This window comes from Anoplolepis gracilipes, chromosome 10, assembly GCF_047496725.1.
Source record: "Anoplolepis gracilipes chromosome 10, ASM4749672v1, whole genome shotgun sequence".
NCBI lineage: Eukaryota > Metazoa > Arthropoda > Insecta > Hymenoptera > Formicidae > Anoplolepis > Anoplolepis gracilipes.
Window position 1 is genome coordinate 471,679 of NC_132979.1, and position 23,985 is coordinate 495,663.

General features: G+C 35.4%; 1 protein-coding gene across 3 annotated transcripts in view; it reads left to right on the forward strand.

Annotated features, from left to right (window-relative positions):
- Positions 1-10,339: 10,339 nt before the first annotated feature.
- Positions 10,340-23,985, forward strand: part of Carpa (Carbonic anhydrase-related protein A) — a 142,084-nt gene continuing 128,438 nt past the window's right edge. For 2 of the 3 annotated variants that reach the window (XM_072900622.1, XM_072900625.1), the window contains exon 1: positions 10,340-11,724. In XM_072900622.1, coding sequence (XP_072756723.1) covers positions 11,670-11,724 — 55 coding nt within the window. In that variant the 5' untranslated portion in view covers positions 10,340-11,669. The remainder of the gene's footprint in view (positions 11,725-23,985) is intronic. The other variant, XM_072900623.1, reaches the window with a different exon arrangement.

Consider the following 23,985-nt stretch of genomic DNA (forward strand, 5'->3'; position numbering starts at 1 on the left):
CAGTGGCAGTGCCTCTTTGTGTCGCAGTGCTCTTCGAGACGCGATGGCGGGAGGTGAGTGGTGATATTTTCCGATTATATTATAACGCGATTATCAATTCGTGCGATAAATAATGTACGATCATCGCGGCTGTTGATCAAAACATATGTATTTCGCACGTATATATCCATTTGAATCAGAAATCGAAGTAATAAGGTATGATAACCATAAATTGCCATTTTATCGAGATATTTACTGGGTGATTATTACTTCGGTAAAATGTTGCAAATATGTTTCTAGTCAAGTAGTATATACATATGTATATATATATATATATATAAATAAATGTATGTACCTACTACTTCCACTCTCGGTTTAAATATGCATTAATTGAATTTTGACTAAATATTTTTGGATATCTCTATCGATTGCGTAAGTAATATATAAATTTGTGGGAAATTCGGACCGATAATTTGTCGAAATACGTATTTCACGAATTTATTGAATGGAAATCTCTATCTATGCGCGAGCAGGTCGACCAGTAAACGACGCGACCAGTTTTCCCGGACCAGATAATCCGCGGTTCGCGGATATGTATCTTTAATTTTTGCATATATTCAAATTCATTTATATTAACAATTTTGCCCTGTGAAACACACACACACACACAGGCAAAAGCGTATAACGGTGTTGTGTAAAATGCGACAAGTGTACGAAAGTGTAGTTTCAGGAGCAACAGGTGTAGCGTCGCCACGCGTTCTCCAAGTTTCCTCTAACCTTCAAAATTCGTGAGAGTCGTCGCGGATGTCGAGTGAACCATTTGACTCGACAGCTAATACTTGTCTTGTACTTTCCGTTATTCTTTCGTCGCGTTGTAATAAAGTGCGTGTCTTTCAAGTGACTAATATCGGGAGTGTCGTAAAATGCCGACATTTTCGCGAGTGAGTGTTCGAAAGGAAGAAATTAGGACGAGGGGGAGAAGGAGGCTCGGGGAGGTATCAGGCAACAGCGGAATAATTCGTGAGGTAAACTATTTAATTACTACCTATATATTATATATTTGCCATTTAATTGCTATTAAATATTTCTCTGCTTTAAAAAAAAATTTACAATACGCGTAATAATTTTTTTTTTAAATATATTAATTTTAAACATACACACACACACACACATACACACATACAAATACACGTACAAATTGTTATATATAATTTGAATATATTTATATTTTGCAGATCAATGTGATATATTGCGCATCCGCTGCTGCGCATCATATATCGGTGAGTGCTGAATTATTTTTATTTTAATCTTCAGTAATGTGTAATTGTATTTGTTAAAATTATATAATGTTATAGAAAATTACATATGTATATTTATATCATAAAGAATTAGAGATTAAAATTATATAACATAGAAATTTTTAATTAAAACTTTTTAATCTTAATATTGAGTATTATAAGAGATCTTTTCAAAGTTTGATCACAAATAAAAAAATATAATATTGTTGCTAATGAAAATTCGTTTTTTACAATTTACAAATATTAATTTTATCTTTTTAAAATATGAAAATATATTATTTTACAAAGTTATTATTACAAAAATGAAATAAAAGGAATCTGTGAAATTATTTTTATATATAATATACTCTTTTGTAACTTATAAAAATTTATTTTTTGAAATTTAAAAATTTTAATATTTTACACAACTCAAGAAATTTACATATAATATAATATTAGCATTAATGTATGCAAAATTATTTTTGATTTTATTGTATGTGTGTGATTGTCGCATTTATCTTTCTTTAATAGCAGTTGTTTTATTGAAATATTTATTGTTCTAAATTTAAAAATTATACAACAAGAGTATATAAGTAATGTTTACTACTTGGAATTGGATTTTTTATTTTAAAAAGGAATGATCGTGGTTTCACACCTATAATAAAAAAATATTGTACTTGTTAAAACTATATATATAGAATGTTTGGTAATTATGATATAATATTTTAATGGCATATTTTAGAGATTACAATTCAAAGTCCTAATACGAAAAGAAAATCAAACTCACAATAACTGAATTAGAATACATACAAAAAATATATATTACTTAAACTTTACGCTTTCAAACTCATAATCACATACATTGTATGCATAACATAAATTTGTGTTATCTGTTATTGATTTCCACAGTTTAGACAATATTAATTTTCCTTTTTCTCAACTACATATGTATGTTCCTGAATATTTTTTACTTTATTTATTATATATTAACACAATCAGCTGATATCATTTTGATTGAGTACAAAGTTTAATTATTATCATCTATTGCTATATAGTAGTTACATGTAAGAAATCAAGATAAAATCAGTTAAAATTAATAATAATTAATAATAAATTAATAATAATTATATATATTAATAATAATTATATATATTAATAATAATTAATTGCAATATAATTAAAAGTAATGAATAATAATTGACTAATCTAACCTGTGAAAATCAACAATAACAAATGACAATTTGATATGTGCATTACGGATTTAAACAAAGTCGTTATAGTATTGACCAAGCTTGACCACTTATAATTATTGTGTTATTTCTGTATAAAAATTTTCTAATTAATTTTGAGAACGTTAGTCTCGCGTACGATGGTTCTGAGTTATTCTGTAGATCCCAAACTTGGTCGCGCGACCAGGCTTTTGTCCCGGTAAACCGAGGGATACGCCTGGTGATTTATTAGCACAGACAAGCAAATCCTTGTTGTAAGTAAATAGAATAAATGAAAATGAAAAAAAGAAACGCGCAGCAAATGATGCAACCGCGAGCGTGTTATAGGGCGATAAAAGATTACCGGCGGCGGTAAAGGATGAGTTAGCGCAGAAAAAAAAAAATAACAAAATTAAAAGCCACCACAAAAATGTGCAGAAATCGGAGATGAAATCAATTCGGGCGGTAACTCCACCATGTGGAAATACCGTGTGTATTAATTTCGTTTATCGAGTTTTAGTACAAAGCAAGTTCGCATAGAAAGAGAACAACAAATTAAAGGGTTTTATATATATATATATATATATATATATATATACTTTTAAAATTTCACATCTTTTTTTCACATTCGAATATCGATTACTTTTCGTATATAATTACATGTTGCTAAATTTGTATTAATTAAAAAAAGATTCGATCACATGTAATAAAAAAAAAAAAAATAAAATTTGCGCAAATACAACACAATGACCGTTTGATTGATGTAAAACGTTCTGTATGAAAAGTGAAAGTACTCTCTCCAAACTGTGCAACTGGAAAGCTTCGTTTGATTATATTCACGTCGTAACTTTTACGTAAACGCATCGTAGTTTATGCATTTCTCGCCGCGGGCCCGATCGTCGACGCGACGCGACGCGACGCGAAGCGAAGCGAAGCGACTTCGATCCGATAAAGTCTATATGGTAGGGCGGCAGCAAATGTAGCGCCCGAGAAACGATGCACCCAGGGCGGCGGCGACGGCGGCGGCGACGGCAGCGGGACGATAGTCCGATATAATGACGATGACGAAAGTAAGGTCTACGATAAAGGTAAACGACGGTCTCGTCACATCTTTCAGCCGGATGACGGTGGTGAACGTTCGCCTTTTTTTTCACCCTCTCCCTTGTCGTCGTTTCTCCCCCGCGCACCCTGTCACCAGGTTAGGTCGTACGTCGGTCGCTCAATTCCCGACGAAATGGAATATCGATACGCGGGACATCCCGAGGGAAGTGTAGCGAATATTGAAAAATTCTTGCCTGAAAGAAAAAAAGACAGGAGAGCGCGAACGAGAAGAGGGAGAGAAAGAGAAAGAGAGAGAGAGAGAGAGAGAGAGAGAGAAGAGGGGGGGGGGGCGGCAAGAGAATTTTGAGGACAGCAGGAAAAAGAGTGAACATTTTCTAGAGTCGTTTGCATTTTTTGGAAAATATAATCGACCGGTTTAAATTGATCGGTGCCTCGTCAATTGTCCGGCGCGCGTTTGCTTTTGCACAAATTTGCGCTGCGAAAAACCTGCCTGCCGATCGAGGCGACGTCGAGAGAGAATTCAGCTTGGGATTTATTCTCATAACAATCTGCGTGTTATTGCAGTTCTCGATTTGAAATTTATGCATTCCCGGTCCGTACGATGATTTCGATAAGTGAAGAGAAACACTTTTCTGTTTTCGACGAATCAATCGCGTTTCTCATCTTTCCATCTAGTGTATTTATTGTGATCTGCTCAATAATAATAATAATAATAATAATAATATTTTGACTAAAAGTTTGATTAAAATTGTATAGAAATTGATTAGATTTGCGATTTGTATTTATTACGATTTGGTCAATAATAATAATGATAATAATAATAATATTTTGGTTAAAGAGTTTGATTAAAATTGTATAAAAATTGATCGACTTTCGATATAAAAATAACATGGAAAACTGATACTTGTCCGGTGTACAATAAATTTTATTGTACAAAAGACTAATAGCTGTCCGCGTGTATTGTTTAAACTTTCGGTCCGGACGTAGAAATCGCTTTGAAAATCGCGTAGTTCCGGCGGGAAAACGTTACCGGCGATTTAGCCTCCAGTGCGTCGACTTTTGAATCCGTCCGTCGCAGGCTCCAAGTCCATATCGGGACTACAGAGGGACTTTTTTTTTTTTTTTTTTTTTTTTTTTGCAAATGCATTTGCGCGCGACAGGGGGGGGAGGGGAGGGGAGGGGTGATTGCTATAGAAAGGAACGATTTTGGAAAGGGAGGATAGCCGGGGATAGATTAAACGTACATTTCAAATTTCGATTAAACGGGATTTCGATACACACATATGTCCCGAGGGAGGGAAATTTACCGAACGTAGAGCGCGTCGGTGTCCGTAGGACCCGGGGATGCAAGCGGCAGGTTTTCGGACGATATTCAGAGTCATTGGTTAGGCAGGATGGGAAGGTAGGGGAGGAGTACGTAGTGCGAAAGCCGGTATAATGCGAAATGAAATTGTCACAATAATCATCCGCGAGCGTATATACATTGTGGCTGGATAAGCGATAAATACATACCGCGATTGTCGGTGCACACAATTATTCGCGCGCGGAGGGTAGCTATGTTAGGTGTAAATGATGAGAGTTGCTCTCCCTCTCTTTGTTATATGAATTAATTAGCCAACAGACGGTTTAATTATTGTCGGCACGTGAATTGATTGCGATGACTCGCAAAAGACGTTGGCGAGAACGAATCCAAACTAATACTACTTGAGATATTTTACGTTGTACTTTTTTTTATATTAATTTTTTATTAGTATTTGTACGCTAGTTAAAATAGTCATTTTAGTTTGATGTTTAAAATCTGCTATTGGATATTTAATCTTTCATCAAGAACATATCAATTTGTATAAATATATATTTTTTAATGATATAGTGTAAAACGTACGATTTAAATAAATGATCTCTTAAATAGTATCTCCTTAAAAAATAAATTAAATAGAAATAAAAAATATGAGTGAGAAAGAAAATTTATTTATTAATTCATACATATTAAGATATATTAAGAAGTAAAAAAATATCCAATTTAATATCCATTAATTCATATTGATTTATATTTTATTAAATCATTTATGAACAATAAATAAGAAAGAAACTGTTTAATATAAAGTAATAATTATTAAATAACATATAAAAGTGATAATGAGACAATAATAAATTTTTGCTCTTTTTGATACAAAATTTGCTCAAATTATTTCGGTACGATTTAAGAAACCTTATGGTGGTACGAAACATAATTAGTTTATTTATAAATATTGATGTAACCTTTATAATAAATGTAATATAGGTATACATGAAACGAGTGTAAAATATTCTACATAAACATATTTTTTGAAAAATACAAAAATGTACTGAATAAAACTGCATTATTATCAGCAAAAATAATAAATTGGTTGCAAGTTACACCAATGGTCCCTGATTTTTAAAAATATTTTTTAAAATGTTTGGCGCACAAAATAGAATGTAATCTAAGAACTTTTTGTTTATATTTCTCATTGTTTATTTATTTTATATTTATTAATTATAAAGAAATTGATACGATTTAGAGAAGACTAATGTGATATAGGCAATTTTCCCCTATTTATTGTTAGCGCGAAGATAATTAGACACATACTATAGGATGCTAATTATGTCAATTAAATTCGAGAAATAATATTTCTATCGATTAGAAGTAATATAGAAAAATAATATGCATCTGCATTTACCAGGCGTAATCTTCAATCGTAATAATTTTATTCTCTGCTATTGACACTTTTTTATTACTTCTCGTTTCTTTTGGCATCCCATTTCACATTTCTTACAGAATTAAATAAAAAATGCGTTCGTTTTCTCTCACGTCTGTGCGCGCGAATTTCCTTTTGTCGACGTGACGAGAAAGGGAGAGAGAGAGAGAGAAAGAGACAGTTAATGACTGGATCCTTTCTTTCATCTTCTACTATATTCCACGCTAGACTGAGAATTGGTCCCGGGGGGGATGAAGGAGGAGAAGGGCGTACGCGTGTGCTAAAGGATCGAAGAAACGCAAAAAGCCGGAAAAAACGCGAGGGATATCGATATGCGGGCGGAGTAGTAAAACAGAATCGAAATGAGACAGTGAAACGTCGCTTTGACGGTAAAACGACCGATCAAAGCGCGAGACGATGGTAGGTAGACGCGAAAATCTTTTTGCACGGAATTCATCTTCGTTCCGTTCGATTATCGTCGCAGTCTGCTAAAACCGTCGTCCGGAAAAATGTCGAGAGTCCTTTGAAACGCGAATTAGGAGGGCGAAGAGACGACGACGGTTAAGATTATTCGTGCCGGAAAAGTATCCCGTAAATTATCTATTTTTTTTTTTCTTCGTCAAGCATTTATTTGTCGCGAACCATACGTCGAACGAAGAGGGGGGGGGGGGGGAGGGCGGGCTGCTAATGACATTGTGAAAAATATGTTTCTGTTATCCTTATCGTTTGCTTTGTGCCTCGCGAGCCAAGTAGGTAGCGCCAAGAGGATCACAAACTTAATACTTTTTCTTTGAAGTTGAAATTCTTCCATTTGTTGGACGCCAATTCTTACGATACCACGTATGTGGCTTTGTAAACATTTCCTTCCTTTAGAAGAGCTGAGAGATGCTCTTTTTCGTTAACGGACTTTGTTCTTTGCTCCGTCTAATGCATTGCCTAATTACAGTTGCACAAAGAATTTTATGTTGTATAGAGAAGTAATGGCCGTATAAATATAAATAGGGAGAAAAAAACAAGTTGGTTAACATGTATATGCTAAAATATTAAAAAATTTGACACCCTACATATTTTATACAAACATTATCTAATTAGAAGATTCTGAAAAAATGTTAGGGATTAACCTTTGAATACTTTGATTTGATTTATTAATTTATATACATAAATATATATAAATCGAATAAATTCAATTATCAAATGTTATTTAGCATAATATTCTACATGGAAGATTACCATTTCAATTTATAATGCCGTCCATTGTATAACATGCGAATCAGACTATGTATGTCTGGCAATGCATGCGTTTACTACTACGTTACTGTGCATACACAGTTATTGAATAATTATTTATGTCTCTAGAGACACGGCTCTCTCTCATTCCATTCTAAGTTCTACTACTATATGAATTAATTAGAGAATTACTGTAAAGATCTTTGTACTAATTACGCTTTAATATCAAATTGCAAATTAGTAAGAATATTTTAAATATAATAAGCTAGAATTGAAATTCACATTTATAAAAAAGTAAATTAATATTAAATTAATGAAATAATGTGTCGTAATGTAAATATATGCATAAATCTCATGCAGAGATTAAAAAATGTTAAAACGGTATTAATTATTAATTGTAAATAAATCTAATTTTTTTTATTTAATTTAAATTTAATGTTAAATCTAATAATATACAATATATAAACATGAAAACATGAGACATTTAAATAATACTTGGAAATACATTAAAAGAAAATAGTTTAGTTTGAATCTTTTCAATTTGAGATATTTCTTTTTGTCTTAAGTTTGCAATTTTTCTTTAATGTGTAATCGCTTGTATAAATATAAATGATAAAACGTTAATTCGTTTGACATAATATTTTACAATATATTATAATATAAATAAGTATTATGTAAATAATATTTTGCAATATATTATAAACCATCTTTTTATGAGATAATTTTCCAAAGCGTTTGCCTAAAATATTTCCTTTGTGATTCAAATTTCTTCACTCATAGTTAGAAAAAAAAAGTGATATTTTTAATATTTTAAATTTTAAATTAAATTATTATATTAATATAATAATTAATTATATTTATATATAACATATATATTTATATATTTTAACGTAAGATTAAAAAGAGAGAACATCGGAGGTTTTCGAATCGTAAATCCGCTGTCGAAGTAACGTGTTGTCCCTAAATTCGCGATGATAATTATTCGAAGGCAATGTACGATGCGGAGAGAGAGAGAGAGAGAGAGCGAGAGAGAGAGATTGCTCTCAACTCACTAGTGTCACATCATTGCTGCTGGCGGACGATCGGCAGCTCGGCAGCATCGAAGAGCGACGCTCGCACGTAGACCGTCGTCGCCAGTAGTACGATGCAATGGTAATTTGAAATGCAGGAACACGTCGCGCATTATATATTGACTGCACTACTAGCGCGCCGACGATGTCGCCGGCATTTCCGAAGTTGTCTCTCACGAAATCTAGCGGTGGCTGCCGGTCCTCGTCGTTCTACTCACCGACAGCAGTCCACGAGAGCTTTTACTTTTACTTTTACTTTTCTTCCTCTTTTACCAAGTTTCGGGTAATGAAAAGTAATTCAGAGAGTAACGATATCCACGTACCATGGAAAGATTGTGGTAATAATAATTATCATAAAGAGCATATATTTAATTTATGCAGTTTTCTGGCCTATATCTGAAGGGGCTTTATAATTTTTATTTATTTATTGCCCGCACGCAATGCGGTGCTAATAATGAAAATAATAGCTCAGATGGGTTGGATAATTAATTTTTTTCATTATTTTAATTTAGTCTTGAAAAATGTGAGGTACTCTGTGTAATCTTTGTATGATTTACGATATCATCTCGTATACATATATACAATATATATATATAATGTATATACAAACAGTACATATATATTGTATATAAGAAAGTAATATTACTACTCATCACTTTAAATAATAAAAATTACAAAATAAGTCTAGGCTTGAGATATAACGAAGAAAGTTGACTCGTAGCTTGCATAAAATAAAACGACTGATAATATGTTTTATAAAATATATTGTATTTGCATTTTTCATTCTATTAATATTCAACTTAAATTATAAATTTCCATTAGTTTTGTGTCGCGTATGAAATATAGATATAGATTCTTTATAAATTACAATCAATATTAGAATGTACCGAATAATTGTGAAACTTTTGCTAATATTTGCAAGACTTATATTTTAAAAGAATGAAACAAGTTTATAAAAATGTGTGTGTGTGTGTGTGTGTAGATTTGTCCGTGTCCGTGAAGATTTATTTTCCAAATTAGAATACTTTTCTACGACAACTTTCAATATAAAAGAGCAACGCGTCGTGTCTCACGATACCAATTTACAACCACAATCAATCATAAAGTGGACGAGCCATATAATGAATCGATAGACATTGCGCGTATGAGTTGTCTTGAATTAGTCAATAGACAAATGATGGATAGTACTTAGTAGTTTGGTGAAAAACAGTTGCGTAGATAGATAGTAAGGACACAGTGGGCAGTAGGGTCGGAGGGGGAGGAAGGGAGGGAAGAAGGAGAGGTTGAAAGGAGAGAGGAGGGAGAGGAGGGAGAGGAGAGGAGGTGGGTAAAGTGGATAGAGCGGAGAACGCGCCGTTATACTAATTTGGCAGGCGCTCGTTAACGACCCCTTTGAGGTCATAACTTTTGCCGCAAGCTCGACGCGTATGCGAGAGCGCGACTAGTGGCGCGAAACGCGCGCGATGTACCCGGTGTGTCCTTTCTCTTCATCGTGCCCCTACGATCTCTTTCTAACCAGCGCGTTGTCGCCCCACTACCGGCAGTTTCAACAGCGTTTCAACACTACTCGGCAGTCGGTACTCCAAAAGCATTGCGGTGCTTTCGGTGGCCCCCACGTAGTAGTGGGGAACCCTCTCTCGTCCACCGAGTCAAAGCAGGGGAGGAAAAGGGGGTGCGCACGTTACTCGGTGAGCTTTCGGGCGCATGCTCGGCCAATCAGCGCGCGCGGCGCGCAACGTAATCGCGCGCGTCCGCAGGTGGGGATGAGAAACGTGCTCTCATCTCGCGGACTCGCTTCTCGAGGAGCTTTTTGGCAAGCTCAGTAAGCGCCGCGAGCTCGCCGTGGCCGGAAGCGTCTCGCGGTTGTCCACGCGCTGACACGCGACATTTCATTCTCGCTCACTCTGGCGACGAGCGCGCCATTCGTCGCAGGTTTTTTCCGAAATTTTGTTGCACAGCCTCGAAAAGTCTCGACAATTTTCGCGATATTTTAGCCAATGTTTTCTTTTCCCGTCAACTCGCGCGATTGACTTGCGTCAAAGCAAGATATATGTATACTCGCGGTTCTTCAGAAAGTTATTTTTCGAAAGGTGTAAAGGGATTATTTTCATTAAACTCCGGACAAAAGTCGTAACTTTTTGTTTGAGAAAGGTAAAAAAGAGAAGAGAGAAGAGAGAGAGAGAGAGAGAAAGAGACAATTAAGTTGAACCCTCGCATCCCCTTCGCATTGAACCAAGGCTTTTTGATCAAAGATAAAAGTTCGACTTATTCAATGAATAGAAGGAACGTCTAGTTGCGCTAAGGGGCACTGCAACTTACTTCGGTAAGTTACGTCAAGCGGAACTCGCGTATTGAAGAATCGCGAGGTCGCTTTCAGGGAGCTGACGTCATCGGAAAGAGGCAAGTAGATCGAGGATTCACGACGGGGGATAGTATTATCTCCCAAGGCTAAAGGAAAGAACCCGAAGCCGAAGGCGAAACAGCAACAGCCGGAAAAGGAGCAGGGAAGTGAAGGAGAAGAGAGAAGAAGGAAGAAAGAAGAAAGAAGAGGGAAGAAGATTCGAGAGACTCTTAGAGAGAGGCATCGAAGACGAAGAAACGAGAAGGGAGAGGAAGCTCGGAAGCTCGAGCCTCGGGGTTATTAGAAGAGAGGCAAGTTAGACGAACGAGATAGAATTTCGATCGAGCCACTTTCGGGCCGCAGTGGTTAAGAGCCGTTTAATGCGATCGGCTTTAATTAACAATCAGCTGTTTCGCAGTCATAAGTCACTTTTCCGTCTCCGACGGTTCTGCGGCTGATTCCGAACATCTGTTAATTGAGACATCTCGTCATCTCGGGGAGAAAAAAGAAGAGGGGTGAATTCGATCTCATCCGACCTTATATCTCGATGCTGACTCGAGACATTTTTCGTGTCATTCGGATCCAATGATGAAGGACGTGGCATTACCGAGGAACGTCTTTATGCTCCTTATCGTTGTTGATTGATTGATCAGAGTGGCTGATCAAACGAGGACTTGATTCCGACGCATTAATCGGACGATGCTCGATAAAAGCACGTAAGGATCCGACCTGTTTCTTTACGCTTCTTTCTTTCGCCGAGGGAGAGACCTCCCGGGGAAGCAGCTAAGATGTGCGTGAGATCGTTGCTGCTGTGCGTCCTCGGTATCATCGCTGTCGTCAACGGTAAGCCCGCGACAACATTAGCGTTACCTCAGCTTCGAAAGTTTATTCGCTATTCGGAAAAAGTAGATTTCTTTCTTCTGTGCGAGAGGGGACAAATTTTATAACGCGACGAGAGATTTTTCGCAAATCTATATTTTTAATTGAAAAATTATCAAAAGTGTTTCTGTGATTTATATAGCTGTTATGGTATATTAATGATTATTGCATATTTTCACGATTATTTCTTAAATAAGTAAGGGAATAAAATATTATAAAAAAGGTAATATTTGCGCATACTTTCAGTCGCAAATAATCAGAGATAATTCGTGTCTGAAGATTCATTGAAAGTGAGATAAAGATGATGATATTAATGAGAAATTTGCAAGACAATCTTAAATAAGAAAAAAAAGGCTTGTTTATATATATATATATATATATATATATATATATATATATATATATATGTACACATACACTTTGAGACTACGAGAAAATCATTTGTCAACGAATGTAGAGTTTTTTAAGCGAACTAACTCGAATTTCGCGTGTAAATTTTACGCCTGGCTCTGGAAACGTAAGTAACGGCTGACCCATCATTCTTTATGTTTCTTGTTCTCCGGTGTGCTTTTCTCCGCATGTGTGGCGTGGTGCCGGGCGTTGACGGGCGACACGTATGGACTTTGCAGAAAAAGAACGACCCGAGAAAAAAGAGAGAGAGAGAGAGAGAGAGAGGAGGAGGAGGAGGAGGAGGAGGAGGAGAAAGAGAGAGAGAGCTGACGAAAATGCTCGCTCGTCGAGTACGCGGGAACACGACCGTTTTATACATGGCCGGTTTTTATGGACGCCATACGCGCGTGCCGATGGTCGTAATCTATGTGCTGAAATCGGAGGATGACGGAGAGAGACGGATAGCACACGGCCGGGAGTTTAATACGATAGGGCGAAAAAGAGAGATAGCGAGAAAGACGGACATTTTCGCGAAGGATGAAAGTGGGATGCGAGAAGGAAGAAAGTCTGAGAGGGAGAGGGGTTGGAAAGAGAAAAGCGGTAAAAAGCCGGGCCAGGTTGAGGTTGTTAATATGGGCTAACAGAACTCTCTCCTTGTACAAACTGCGACAAAAAAAAGCTGATATTTTTGCTGTTTTTAACGTATCGGTGGCAAAAAATACAAATGATCGGCATGACGAAAAATTATTCGCTCAGAGCAGCGAGTGGTACAATATTATTGTGCAGGATAAATTGAAATATGACCGCCAATATATATAATAATTTTCTTTTGCTGCCATTTTCAAATTACACACTCACACAAACATATATACATATATATATATATATATATATATATATATATATATATATATATATTCATTCGAATTGTCTATTCTTTTTTTCTACCATTTGTTTAGAATTTCTTTACCGAATGGAAAAAAACTTGCGGTTTGTTTTTTGCATATTTACAGAGAGAGAGAGAGAGAGAGAGAGAGAGAGAGAGAGAGAGAGAGAGAGAGAGAGAGAATCTACTTGTAATTCCAATATTTTAATTCGCTTAAGGTCGCGAATTTGGTTTAATATTTTTTTTTTTTTTTTTATAAAATGTCATCACTTTAAAGATGAGAAATTTAATTTAAAATATTAAAATTAAATTAATATTGAAAATAATTGCACGATAAAAAATCTTTGCGATTTACTAAACAAATATCATAAAATGGATAATGTTCTGGTGACTTTTGGTATATTTCGTATATATTTTATCGTGATATTTTTTCCGCTCGAAAGATTTTTGTTTAAACAATCTGACGGTGTGTTTTTGTGTGTGACCGCGTTTATTATTATAAACGCTTATAATAAATACCATTTAATTAATATAATCCCAGCAGACGTGTTAACTACGGTTTATGCGCGCGCGGATGTTGTTACGTGAAAAAGTTAATTTTAAATATTTGCAAAGAGGGATACGCATTTTAGATATATATAGACATGTAACAAAAGTATCAATGTATCGGCTTTGCGTGCAAGACACGCGTGTTGCGTTTCCGCCATTGTTTGAACTCTGTGTAATTAATTAATCATGATGTTACGCGCGCTATCACAAATATTTGAGATAAAAAAACCCATAACCGTGTGCATCGAGCATTGTGATTAATGGTAGGAATGAATACTCGCCGTGTATGTATTGAGAGCAACCGAAGGAAAATTTGATTGCGATTGGATAAATACTGGAAAAATAGGAAATATTTATTATCGGAAATACAATAGTTGTGTGAAATTAAAAAAAAAAACGCAGAAATATTAAGTATCATAATTAAAAGAATTTAAGATAAAAATATTTAAGAAGCATACAATATAAATATATATATATATATATATATATATATATATATATAATATAATAAAATATAATCGAGGGAGTTGTACATATATTGTACTATGTTATATTTTTTTTAACGCGCTTTTTTTATATAATATAAACGTTTGTACCTCGTTTTCTATATATATCTATATATATAGCTGGTGTGAGAAGCGAACAACAGGGGCCAAATTTCAGCCGCGCGATTTGATTCCCGTTTGAATCCGCACGAAACTGTCGGATATTGTCGGATTCGAAGCAATCATCGTCAGCAGGCTGCGCGAGCGTGATTCCAGGCGATAGAAAGCACAGAGCTTGCACGTTATATCCGTCGTCGCCGGAAATCTAGTCGTCTCCTCCACGTATTGGCTATCGCACGAAATCGACTATCGTCCGAAGACGATGTTCGGTTCGATGACGATCGAGCACTCGTTTTAAAAGGATTTTAAACAAGTATCTGGGGATTTAACGCTCAACACGTACATGTACAAACGTATACAAGCTGTATGTATATAAATATACTTTACAGTAGAAATGAGTCAGATTTATGTACGTGAAAGATATTTGCATAAAGCAGATTATATAAACGATATGATGATAATGACTTACTTGTTAAGACACGATTAGCGTAGGTAATTTTTTTGCCGCTTAAGACTTTTGATGGTTTCGTGTAAACTTATCATTAATACGTCACAATTTCAAGTATTTGCGTGCTACAAAATCCTTGCGACTAAAACCACCGATGACATCTGCATCACGCAGGTTGTTATGATATCTTTAATAACACGTGCGCGTTCAGTACGATTCGACAGTTCGAGTTTTGCCGATGATAATACCGCAACAATTTGCGCGAAATCATAGACAAGTTGTTGAGGCGATAATAAATATCTCGAATTATTTTCTTGGAATATTTTATACTATTTATAAATTTATAAATAGTATAAAAAATTGCAGATAAACGTTAGTTAAATTTCCACGAATGATTAAAATGGATTTAGAGAAATTCGATAAACGAGTCAAGAGCCTTAAATCGGCTATCAATAACTGCCACTGTTATTAAAACGGTAGAATAATTGTCAGAAAGTCAAGTTAATGTCAAATCGGCTGCAATCGCGGCGCGTGATATTAGAGTTTTATTGAATAAATTAACGGATAAAATCTAACGAGACAGACTCAATTATACCGCGGTATAAATGTAAAGTGAAACGATAATAGATATTACGCGAGACGGGAAAACGATACGAGCAATTTGAGCGAACTTACTTGAATTCTCGTACTTGCTAGCGACCCTCCCGGCGCGAGAATTCCTCCTGTGTGTGAATTTTACGCTGGCCTTTTTCCACTTGGCAGATTACGAGCGTACAGCCAGGTGAAAATGCTTCCGTTGGGACGGAATACGCGGTCGCGCACGTGGCACAGGAAAATTGTTGGGTTGGGTATATACAAGATGCATAAAGGTCCTAAGAGATCATACGATAGTCGTTTTCGCAAGAAAGATAAAATCTCGTTTAATTTGATTAACTTTTTACGTAAACTTGAACGCTAAAGAAATTTCTCCTAACAATTCGGGCACATTTTGGTCTGAATTTTCTCAAATCTGTGGGGGTCTAAAAGTAATTTCAATCTCTCTCTTAATCAGAGTCATTATTCTAAAAGTTGAGAAGGATGTCTAAGTTTAAACATTTTTCTGTCTTAAAGATTTGGACAATGTGTCTACAAAAAAAAAACCCAGACACTTTGTCTGCAATTATTTTTATATATATATATATATATATATATGTTATTAATATCAAATTTTCAGCAGAGAGTAAAAATCAGTATATTCATTCAATGCTCATTAAAGTTAAAATGAAATTTTTTTTTTTTTTTTAAGCAAATAGGACTAAACAAAAGCAAATGTTACGCATGACATTTTTTTTGCTGGTGATTTCCCATACCCGCTCGAGAATAATAATCGTCAAGCTAAATACAGATGGGAGTGGCATTTGCATCCGATTAATTATTGATACACGACAATGATAATGACATGGAATACCCGTCACGCCATAGTCATCGAGTTAATCATTAAATGAATAGCTCGGGGGCGATAGTAGCACGATAAGCCGTGAGAGTCACATGAGAGTAAACTGCGTGTGTGACGCCCTTAGCTCATATTCCCATTTATTAACGAATTAGCGGCACGCATGCAACTGGGTGTTCCAGGCGTTTTCATGCATTTTTGCGCGTCACGGGAAATTTCCCAGAGCGAGACGATAAAACGCTGTAGGTATGTAGAATTATGCGGAAACAAATTCAGCAGCATGTGCGTTTGGCGAAAAATACGAGGCTCGCTCGTCCGACGAAATTATGTATACACGGTGACTGATAAATTGAGACGCGCGTATCATTCAGAGACGACACAGTCTCTCTCCCTCTCTCTCTCTCTCTCTCTCTCTTCTTATCATTCCGCTCTGCCTAAAGTGTACAAAAACTCTGCAAATTACGGCGAAGCGAGACAGGTTGATTAATTACGACACCGACGACGTGTGTGCACTCGCGCGTTGTATCGGCAACGACGATGACGAGGACGAGGACGAGGACGAGGACGAGGACGAGGACGAGGACGAGGACGACGACGACGATGACGACGACGACGTCTTTCCGCATGGCGTGCTATGAGCACGCATATTCACGAAAAGCATCCCCGACGCTCTTCGTACGAATATTGCGAGAAATGCGGCGGTAAGATGACGCCTGCGGGTTATGCAGAGGATGTATGCGCAAGTGCACTCGCGTATTTGCCCGTGTACCTGCATGCATGTATGCATGTATGTATGTATGTATGTATGTATGTATGTATGTATGTATGTATGTATGTATGTATGTACACGCGTGTATCGGAGGAGATGCGCTAACCTTCGACTTGGAATCTCGAGTCCCCTTTGATGGAGATTATTCCTGAAAATCATGATTATAATCAAATTTTAGTTGAGAAAGGTAGGGGGGAGAGTTGCCTATATCGTACGGATCTGCTAAATCATATTTTATCAATTTCTTTATAATTAATGAAATAATGGTAAAAATATGATAATGAGCAGTGAGAAATATAAACAAAAAATTCCCTTAGGTTATATCCTATTTTGTGCGCGTTGCGTTTAACACTTAAAGGATCAAGTACGATTGATAAACTTGTGAGCAATTTATTATATACAATATTTTAGCTGATAATAATCAAACAATGCAGTTTCATAAAATATTTTTGTATTTTTCTAAAAGCAGATTTATTATAGGATATTTTATATTCATTTTATGTTCACATTACATTTATTATAAAGGTTGAATCAATATTTATAAATTAACTTTATCATGTTTTTTAAATCGCATCAGTACAAAGTTATTTAAATCGTATCGATATGATATTGAGAAAATTTTATATCAAAAATAAAAATTTATTAGTGTTTAACTGTTACTTTTAAATATATTTTTTAACAATTATTACTTTACGTTGAATATTTTCTTCCACTATTTGTTATTGACAAAAAATATGACTTAATATGAGAGGTAAATTAATATTAATATAAATATATCATTTCTTACTTATTATATGTTGAATGTTTCTTTATTAATTTCTTTTTTCACTTATACTTTTTTATTACTTTCATTCGCAAATTTTGAGAAAGATACGATTTAAGAAACCGGTTGTTTAAATCGTATTTTTCTTTATTATATGTCATTAATTTGTTTTTTTTTTAGAAAAGATTAAACATCTAATAGTAGATATCTTAATTATCAAGTTAAAATTAACTAGTATCAACTTGCGTATAAATTAGTGTTAAATAGGAAATATAACGTAAATTATCTTAAATGGTATAATATAGGCAACTTTTTTAATCACTGATCTTTATTTGGGAAGAGAAGTCTTTCTCATTTTAATCGCAGAGCGCGAACTAAAAAGCGATAATTATTAATCCTCTCAAGATATGAATAAATGTTATTAAATGGGATATCTCTCGTTTTTTTATTTTTTTTTTTTTTTATCTAATTTGCGGATAAAGATAAAATGAGAGATAGCAAGCAGGAGATAAGCAGAAGAACCTTTTCTTTTTTTTCTATCCGAATGTAACAGTATATTGGATTATTTATCGACGCGATGCGGTCGAATTAGAAGGTAAAACGTTCAACGATTCGTGTGTCCACTCTCTTACGCGTCTCCTTTTTTCTCGTTAGCATATCCGGGACTGGGGATCTCGCTCGAAAATGAAAGGGATTTTGAAAAAAGCGTGCTAAGCCGCGACGAGGGAAGGCGTATATATGGCAAATTGAAAAATACGCGAGTACCGCATAAATGCTGTTTTTCCTCTTCTCTTTCTCTTCTTCTTTTTTTTTTTTTATCCGTAAACGAGAGAGAGGGTTTCCAGGCTACTGGCGATGGTGCGTATATTCGAACGTCGCCATGGTTTATTCAAAGCATAATCCAAGGAACGGACGGGGAGAGAGGTCAGGAAATAATTACTTTACTGCCAGATTCACTCGAGGTTATATTTTCACGGTCGCTTTTTTTTTTTCCTCTCTATTTTTTTCCCTCGCGAAGGATAAAACATGGGCGGGTATGTGATCGATAATGCTGTCGCCGCAGCGTCGGCGACAAAATCAAAAACGGAAAACATGTTTTGTAATCGGATTGATAGACGGAACTAAATACGCAGCACATTTTTGCGTATTTGCACGATTTAATTACAAAAACTTTGATTTTACGCGCAATATGTGATGGCGAACGCTCTATAAATACTTATGAATTTAATTCTGTATTATTAAAATGAAAGTTTTGAGATTTGTGAGATGCATTTTGTACGTAAATTTCATTCCATGACGCGCGACATTTAAATCACGACGGTCGGTTAGTAGCCTTGACAATGAAAACACACGAACTCTGGTGGCTGTTTAGCAAGATGAATAATTTCGCGTAATATTTTCAAATAACGTGGAAAATATTTCGTCGTTATAAATCGGCGTTTATTGCGGAGCACCGTGTCGTTGCGCGTTTATTGTTTATTTCGTTGCATTTCCCTAAATGCAAAAAAGTGTCGCATAATTTTCCTTTTCTTTAATTTTCGACTCGACCGGTCGTATCGAATGAAAAAAGAAGAGGGAAAAAAAAAAAAAAAAAAAAAGAAACCCGCGGTATTACTTTGCATTCGCGAATAATTCAGTCGACATGTTGGTAAAAATCATTTTGCAAGTTTAATAATACACCGTTGTAAATATTATCAACGGAAACGTCGGAAAATAATTTGCATCTCTCGAGTTTCCTTGCTGTTGGAATAAATAAAATATCTTGCGTTACATTCAAAGTGAGACACAGATGTTTTCATTTATATACCGGCAACTCTGAAAATAGTTGTAAAGGTAAATGTGAGAGTTAATAAGGCGGTGAAACGCGATTTTTATTCCGCGGAGTGTACGGTTTAAAAGGAGAAAAGTGACCGATGAAAAATTGCTCGTACGTACATATATTCGGGATCCTCGTTGCTCTCGAGCTCGCGAGATGATTAGGACGTTAAATCCGAATGTTATTACGATTTCACGGCTCGACCGAGGTCATCCCGGAAGGACAGGGATTATGGCTGCGGATATAGGATAATAAGGATCCAAGGAGGTAAAGACGAGAGCTCGGGCGTACGTGACTGGAATCGCGTGTCGAAGAAAGCTCGAATTACTTTGACAAACTCTGCGGCGTACGTGCCCCGTCTCCTAGCAAAAGAGTCATGCTTGTTAGAAATCAGCGGGACACATACGTATATAAGACCTGAATACTGTAGGACGTAGGACGTAGGACGTGGTTGAAACTGAATTAATTTCTGTTATGGCGGATACTATATACTTTCCAGAAATGTTTGAAACCTGTAGTGTATATTTCGCGAAATTCGCGATACTCGACGAGACGGGGAGAAAATTACGAGTAAAATATTGCGAGTGAAATTTGTTTTAAAATGAAAGGTGAAATTTCTCCGTTATACATATATATATATATATATATATATATATATATACAATATATATCCATTGGATAATCAAATATTAAGGATAAACAATTAGATATATCTTTGTTTTCATCTAAACTTTCACGCAATTTTTGTTCCCTCAAGTAAAAATATACAGAGCGTTTCATTTAAAAAATAATTTTTCTATAAAAAAATTAAATGAAAATCGAATAAAGTAGTTAAAAATTTTTAAACTATTTTATATTGAAAAAATTAAATAGGGCATTTCAAAATGCGGATTCTATATCTCTTTAATATATGCGAGAAAAGTCATAAAATTATATTTCAGTAGAGCATGCGTTTCTGCAACGGGGAGTATATATTATGAAATAAAAACGAAAAGGGGAAAGAAGAAAATAAGTTTCGATCCTCGTGTTCTTCGCTCTATCTCCGCCTCTGCCGAATGAATAATTCTCGCATTTCAACCGTGAAAGTCGAGCATTTCGAGATACAATACGAGCCGAAAAATTCGAGGTGCGCGTCTCGAAAAGAAGCCGACGAGACGCGACGCGACGCGCTCTCCCCGGCGGAATGCATGTAACTTTTACAAGATATTGTCGCGCGAACTGTATCGCGACGTCGGCCAAGTTTTCCCGCCGAAAAGTTGGCCGAAACAATGAAGAGAGAAAGACGAGGGACTACATTCTCTCCGCCATATATATATATATATATATATATATATATATATATATATATATATGTGTACAGCCCTACGTACATCTTTGCGGAATTACTGGTTGGCGTGCGCCGTCTATATCTATCCGTCGCCGATAGCAAGTTTACATCTGCGATAGCAGTTGGAAATGTTCCCTCTATCTATCCCGTTACTTTTATTCCCGCCCGTGCGGTCCCTTTCGGCGACGCAAACCCCATTGGCGTCGCCGACCCAATAGTACACCCATCTACCACTCTCAGCCAAGTTACGAGTTCGCTCGAGAATGTGATCCTTCGGAATCCGACTTTCCTTGTTTGCCAGGGTACCATCGACCTGGAGAGGACGATGGACTGCCCGTTCGGAATCGGTAACCCGATATCAATCGAATCGGTCATTTCGAAAGGGCCATGTCTCCGCAAACGGAAATTTTATAGGAGAGACAAGGACAGGGTAAAGTGACCTTTTTTCAACTGCGGACAAAATTAATCAAGCTGCTGTGACTGAAAGATTGCGGCGATAGATGTGGAATTCCGTATAGGGGAGAATTTCTTACTATCGTACCACACACTTTAAATATTTTCTCTAATATTTCCTATTTCACTCTAATTTATATGCAAATTAATACTGGACATTTTTTATGTTTAAAACAGCTACTATTAAATGTTTAATCTTAATTTAATATAAGTTTTTTTTTTTTATGACATATGTTTAGTGTTGAAGGTACGATTTGTTGTGTACGATTTAAGCAACGAGTCTTTACTAAATCTCTCTTCAAAGTAGTAAATTTGCGAATGAAAAGAATAACAATAATGTGGGTGAGAAAAGCAATTACTATAATACGTATATTTATACTTGTTAAGGACAAATAAAGAAATATCCAAATAATTATCCATAAAATAATTAAGAAATAACACATTTATCTCATATTATTAAATCGTTAGTAATAAATGAGGGAAAAAAATATTCAATGTAAAGTAATAATATTAAATAACATATTTACAAGTAACAATTAGGATAATAATAAATTTATTTTTATTTTTTTTTTTTATACAAAAGTTTATCATACCCGTCCGATTTAAGAAATCTTGCGATGACACGATTTAGGAAACACGTGACTAGTTTATAAATCAATTTATAAATATAGGTATATAAAATATTCTACACAATAAATACTTTAGATCTACCAATAATAATACTTTTTAAGAAAATACAAAAATACAGAATAAAATTGCATTGTTAAATTGTTATCGGCTAAAATAAATTCGTCACAAGTTACGTCAATGATACCTGATTTTTCTAAATGTTTTTAACACGCAATAGGATGTAATCTGGAAACTTTTTGTTTATATTTCTCATTTATTTCATACTTTTATCATTAGATATTATATTCATTAATCATAAAAAAAAATTGACGAAGTCGACTTGTTAGGAAAGCTAGTACGATATACTTTCTTCTATATAGTGTGTCCTTGGACGAATTTATGTTTGCTTTTCGTTCTGGCTTTCCTCCATCTTTCTTTTATATAAACGTTTAAATCGATGTAACGGACGTTCCTGGTATTTTGTACACGTGGTGCAATCGTGTACTTTAAATCGATTAATCTCGTGATGTGGGAACTAGTCGCGTGTGTAAGAACATTTCGGGAGGATCGGTGGCGATCACTTGAAACTTTGGGCAATAAATGTCGAAGACCTATTACGCGAAAATTGCACGAAAATTTAGTTTCGACAATTGAAATTCCAAATCATTCTTGACAGGCACGAAAAGTTTTACCGCGCGATCGATCACGTGCGCGTGCTCTCGTGTTGGAATTATCGAAATAATTCTTTCATTCCGTCTAGGCTTCCTAGCCGATAATGTAACTTTCGACATGTTATTGTAGAGCCTTCGCGTTTCTTGTTGTTACCAATATCTTCGCTAATCTCACGTCACCCGAGACTTACGACTTATCCCTCAATCCGATTTTCCTCCTTTCACCAAGAAACTGAGAGAAGCTGCAGTTCCATAAATATTTCCATCCACGGATTTTCATGATATTACCAGGTGCTGAAAATAATGCTTCAATAATGAACAATGTTATTCATTATTCAACAATAATGTTACATTTTTCCATTTTGATTATCGATTCGAGAATTGTGACAATATAAATTTAATCTTCACTGAAACTTTAAGCAATAAAAGAAGATGAGTGAATTCAACTTTAGGTATGAATAGAAATACATAAATTAAGTTTCTATATCTAGAGATAATTAATATTGGAAATTAGCAGATGGAAAAGTTTTAAATTAACGTCGGAACAAATTTCTCGTTGAGTGAAAGGTATCAAAAAAAAATTGATGGAGAGAATTTAGATAAGAGTTTCGTCAAAGTTACACGTCGAGCGCGTAGATTACATTAAACTTTTATTCGAGAGGCCAGTAGTAACGGACGAAACTGGTCAGCCTCGCCTGGTTAGACACGCTCCTTAGGCGCGCATTCTATCGACCCCAATGTGTCCGTTTCCTTCTCTTTCCTTCCCTTCCTCCCCCGCTCCTGCTCTCGAAATAGGACGTTTCGAGAAACCTGTGACAATAATGGCGCAAGACCATAATAACGTCGTAACTAAAATAAAAGCACACTGGCTGGCCGGGAGATGAAATGAGTCGGCAGTAAAACTGCGGAATGTGCCGTGATGCATATAAGTCCTCATTTGTTTCAATTTGCGACGCTCGTTTCTTCAGTCTCCCTTCCAACTGTCTGCCTTTCAACAGCCCTTTCCCGGCGTAACCCTCCGTTGATTATTGTTGCTTGACTGACGGAGCGGAATTATTGTCAGTCAGCTGAGAGGGCGGATTTTTGGCGCATAAATTCCAACGAGCGACCCAGAGCCGACAATACGTTTTTCCCGGATTGTAGCGAAAAGGGCTACATTTGCCTTAATCATACGTAAAGAACGCTTTTTTACGTTGACTTTTTTTTCCCTCCTGCTCGACCAGAATCATAAACGAACAAGAGAAGTTGTAAACTACCAACACAGGGATACTATCTGCGAAATTTACTTCTACTTCATGTCGCGAGATATTGTAACTGTAATCCACAGAATTTATTTTCCTTTAAAAATTTTAAAATTTTATTGCATACCTTGATGAAATATAAATTAAACTTTATGGTCGTCAATAATAATATTTCTTTTATTTATGTGAAAATATATTTAAAGGGAAAATGGAGAAGTTTTTTTTTTTTTTTTTATATATATATTAAAAAAAGCAATATATCGAAA